A 4,146-nucleotide genomic window follows, 5' to 3' on the forward strand; every position below is an offset into this window, starting at 1 on the left:
GTAAGTTAAACACTGGAAAGCAGCATTAAACTGTAAATAAAATAATGCACTTTGCTGCAGCAGAACAATTACATGCACTAATAAAGTGAGTGATCATAAGACAAAGACATACCTACTAAATTATTGCCTATTTTGTCAAGCAGATCTGCAGAACTAGAAGGACCTCTCAAAGTGCTCAGGTTTTAAAATTAATTTCAGCAAGAATGATTCAATTATACACATACATATATCCAAACAAAACTAAAAATATTCTGTTAAAGTCCTTCACCTCTAAAGCATTGTCAAGTATTTGACTGGTTTGTCCACTCACAGTGACTGAAATAATTCTATTCTTTGTAATAACTCAGGTAGTGTTTCCTATACTCTTGGTGGTTTAATTTCATTTTAGGCCCTTTGCGACAGTTACATTTCAATATCTTGCTCTATTTTCTTACAGAAAGTAAACTGTCAAAATATGCTACAAATAATGCGAAAAAAAACCCACAATTTAAACATATCTGTAGTTTTTATTCATAAATATCACTACTGTATGAATATAAAATGATCTTAAATTATGTTTTTTTAAACAAATACTCTGACACTATCGCTGGAAGCTCCGCAGGGGGAAAAAACCATTGCTGAGCAGTTTGAGATATTGCATATAGCCTTCAGAGTTGTTAATTACTACGCCTTAATGTAGCTGTATTGAAGAATCCTTAACAGAGTTGCATACTGAAACATCTGATACATACTTATTTCCTCAGGAATATGAGACATAGCCAACTATACATAAGTAAACAAATACAGACAGGAGTGATCCACCCACTTCAATTTGAAGTACAATTTTGTCAACAGGTCATTCAATACAAAAAAATATTGGTTTTAAAGTAAAAAATACATCAGCCAAAAAAGACATTCTATCAAAACTTCAATCCAAGGGACTCCAGCCTTTCTGTTAAGAGTTAAAATGCCTAGCTAGTCTTCTGCAGTGAGATTTCATTCATATGAAAATCTCCATTGTTTTGAAAGTCACAAAAATACACAATGTAATCTAGTATTCAGCAACAGTAGGCACTCCTGTGTTCAAAAGGTGAGGTAGCTAGAAACTACACAGGCTGAGCTTAAACAATACACATTAAAAGGGGCATAAAACTGCAACAAAATCTGAGTAAGAGTGGAGTATTGCAGTCAAGGTGAACAATATTCCAGTGATCAATGCTGATTACCACTCAAGGTTTTTTGTCACAGTACTGAAAGTAAAATTAAGAATGGCAGCCCCTCTCAGTACAACTGAGCACTATACACAATTTTTTAAAAAAAACATCAGCAAGGAGAGATTTCACCTCAGTCTCTCACTTTCCGTCATCTGCCACAGTCCCAGGTTTAACACTTTAAGGCATGGGAGCTGTGTTATTCTCTCCAAACCCCTCTTGGTGATCTTTGTACAGCCATATAGATCAATTCCTGTCAGCTGGGTAAGATGATCTGCAATTAGCTCCAGCCCTTTGTCTGTGATTCTCACACATTGTCCAATGTTGAGAGTCTTGAGTTCATGCATCTGGCGCACCATCCTGTTGATGCCATCATCACTGATATGGCAGGAACACAGAGACAGGGACTTGAGCTGATACAAACCTTGGGCGATGTAAGCCAGGCTCTGGTCTCCAATCTTATCACAGAAGGAGACATCAAGTCCCGACAGATGAAGAGAGCCCATGGCCAGATGCATTATTCCGGTGTCACTGATGTTATCACATGACCTCAGATTCAGGCTGCACAGGTGGGTCATGTGTGAGAGGTGAATCATCCCGGCATCCGATATGCCTCCGCAGAAACTGAGGTTGAGAACTTTAAGCTTGTTGAGGCCCTTTGAGACGTGTTTGAGAGAAAGGTCTGTCAGCTTCTGGCAGTCCTGCAATGTCAACTTCTCCAGAGACAAGCATCCCTCCGCAGCACTGCGGGTCATCCCAGCCAGGTGACCGATTCCTACGTCAGACACATGCCTGCAGCTTCGCAGGTTAAGGCTCTTTAGCCTGTGCAAGCCCCAGGCAATGAGCAACAGGCCTGTGTTGGTGATATTACTGCATCCCCCGAGTTCAAGCACCTCCAGATTTTTGAGGTACTGGGCGATCCTGCCCAGGCTGGAGTCAGTGATCTGTTTGCAAAGGCTGAGGTTTAGCACCCGCAGGGATGGGATGTCCTGCACAAAGGCATGCCCGAGTCCGTTGTCTGTGAGATTAAAACACCCGCACAGGTTAAGGCTTTCAATGTGCGGCATCCCTTGAATCACGTAGCTCAGGCTGCGTCTCAGGCTGAGGATCTGGACTTTTTTAATTCCTCTCGTCTGCAGACTGGGGAACAGGGACGGGTTAGCTCGCCGCAGATGGAGCTTGGCTTCCACCCCCCTCCATACTGACTTGTGGTAGGAAGCGTCTCTCCAGGCCGCGCACACTTGAGCGACTCTTCCTTTGTCTTTGACGTCCAGATAGCTGAAAATAATGGCGAGGATCTCCGGGAAAAGGCACGATATATGTGTCTCCATTTCAAACATGACAGCAGACCGACTGCTCTGAACAGCAGAGGTTGCCTGAGAGCGTCAATACTGTCGTCCTTCGCTCCTCCAAACTGCTGCCGAAGTTGCTGGCTGGATCGGCTACGTTAGCTACTATTAGCTAGCATTCGAGGATGCTAACTGTAGCCACTTAGCTCTCTATGTAACAAAACAGAAATACACCCATCTCTTAGCAGCGAGGTTCACCAATAAACACGACTATGTTCAAGTCCAATGTCTGTGGTGCTGGTACAGTTCTTATGCTGTGTGAACAATGAGGCAGGAAACCCCGATATGCAGTCGTAATATGTGCCTAGCGAGCTAGGCTAACGGCTCCGTGCTAGCGTTATCAACCGTCGGTGTAGCGTTAGCTTTCTAAACTTGGGAGCTTCAAAGCCAACAGCCGAGGCCTTCGGAGCAACTTACTCCTCACTCCAACTCAGCATAAAACGTAACCAAGACCCTTTCCTGTTTGTAGACACTTTAATCTCAAAGCTGCTTTCCCGTATAAAAGTATTTACCAGGTTCTTCTTCCATTAATGGCATCTCCTATCAGTGTCGCTGCATCCCCGGTCTCTTCAAATGAATAACCCACTTTGTTAGCATACGGCTGGTTCAGCAGCTAGTGCCCCCTAGTGGAGGTAAAACGAACCGTCACTAATAACTGTGTAGAGAAAGTAACCTGTCGTGCACAGATGTCTCCCTCTTCCATCACACCTGACGGTCATTATCAGGCTAATCATTTGAGTCAGGTGTGTTGGAAGAGGAACACATCTAAACATGTAGGATAGAAGCTCTCAAGGAACAGGACTGGACACCCCTGCAATATATAGTATGTGAAGGCTGTTTATTATTATTAAATATATGTACTCTGGATGTATGAGGACATGGTTTTATAACATAGATAACAACAGTAAAAAAGCATATGTACATATGTTGAAATATGTCAATGGTCTCTAATAATTTTATCATTAAATAGTTTATAAATAGTTTTCATAGTTTAGTTTATTTATACTATATAGTATGCATATACATATGTATGTACATATATTCAGTATATGTAACTTAGGAGTGGATTGATATGTTGGCCTGATATCAGTATCAGTCAAGATCACTATTGGTACATAAAATGTAATGGGCTCTATGCACAGCCCCACTACTTCCTGAACTTCAGGTGGTTATTTCCTGTCTTTGATTATTGGACACACTAATTAATCCAGGTGTGCCTAATTAATCAGTAGTCACAACAAGAAGTAGCAGGTACACCTGGATTAATCAGTGTGTTCAATAATCAAAGACAGGAAATAAAGGACCCACCTGAGGTTCAGGAAGTAGTGGGGCTGTGCATAGAGCCCACTGACAGCGCTGATGGCTATGGAAGCCGAGAACAGCCATGGATTTACACAGTATTTTGTGGTCATTGCCTTGAGATAAATTAATTTGTTATCTAGAGATAACAAAGATTGGATAATGAATTAATTTATTTTGTTATTTTGTAATAGAGAAGCATATACAGAACTCAGATGCGAGCAGGCACCACATCCTCCACATCACAGCCTTCAAGAGCTGCCGCTGACATGTGCTGTACGGAACAGAACAGACATTCAACAACAACT

The 4,146-nt window shown here is 41.9% G+C and overlaps 1 protein-coding gene across 1 annotated transcript; it reads right to left on the reverse strand.

The window, feature by feature from the left end:
- Positions 1–489: 489 nt before the first annotated feature.
- LOC115421284 (F-box/LRR-repeat protein 14-like) lies at positions 490–3,134 on the reverse strand. The gene has a single exon (XM_030137091.1). It carries the CDS (start codon positions 2,528–2,530, stop codon positions 1,319–1,321), a length of 1,212 nt encoding a protein of 403 aa, XP_029992951.1. The 5' UTR covers positions 2,531–3,134; the 3' UTR covers positions 490–1,318.
- Between the last annotated feature and the right edge of the window lie 1,012 nt (positions 3,135–4,146).

Source organism: Sphaeramia orbicularis, chromosome 6 (genome assembly GCF_902148855.1).
Source record: "Sphaeramia orbicularis chromosome 6, fSphaOr1.1, whole genome shotgun sequence".
Taxonomy (NCBI): Eukaryota; Metazoa; Chordata; class Actinopteri; order Kurtiformes; family Apogonidae; genus Sphaeramia; species Sphaeramia orbicularis.

Bases quoted from the DNA above. Each gene is read 5' to 3' on its own strand.
- LOC115421284 (XM_030137091.1), bottom strand. From the start codon at position 2,530: ATGTTTGAAATGGAGACACATATATCGTGCCTTTTCCCGGAGATCCTC.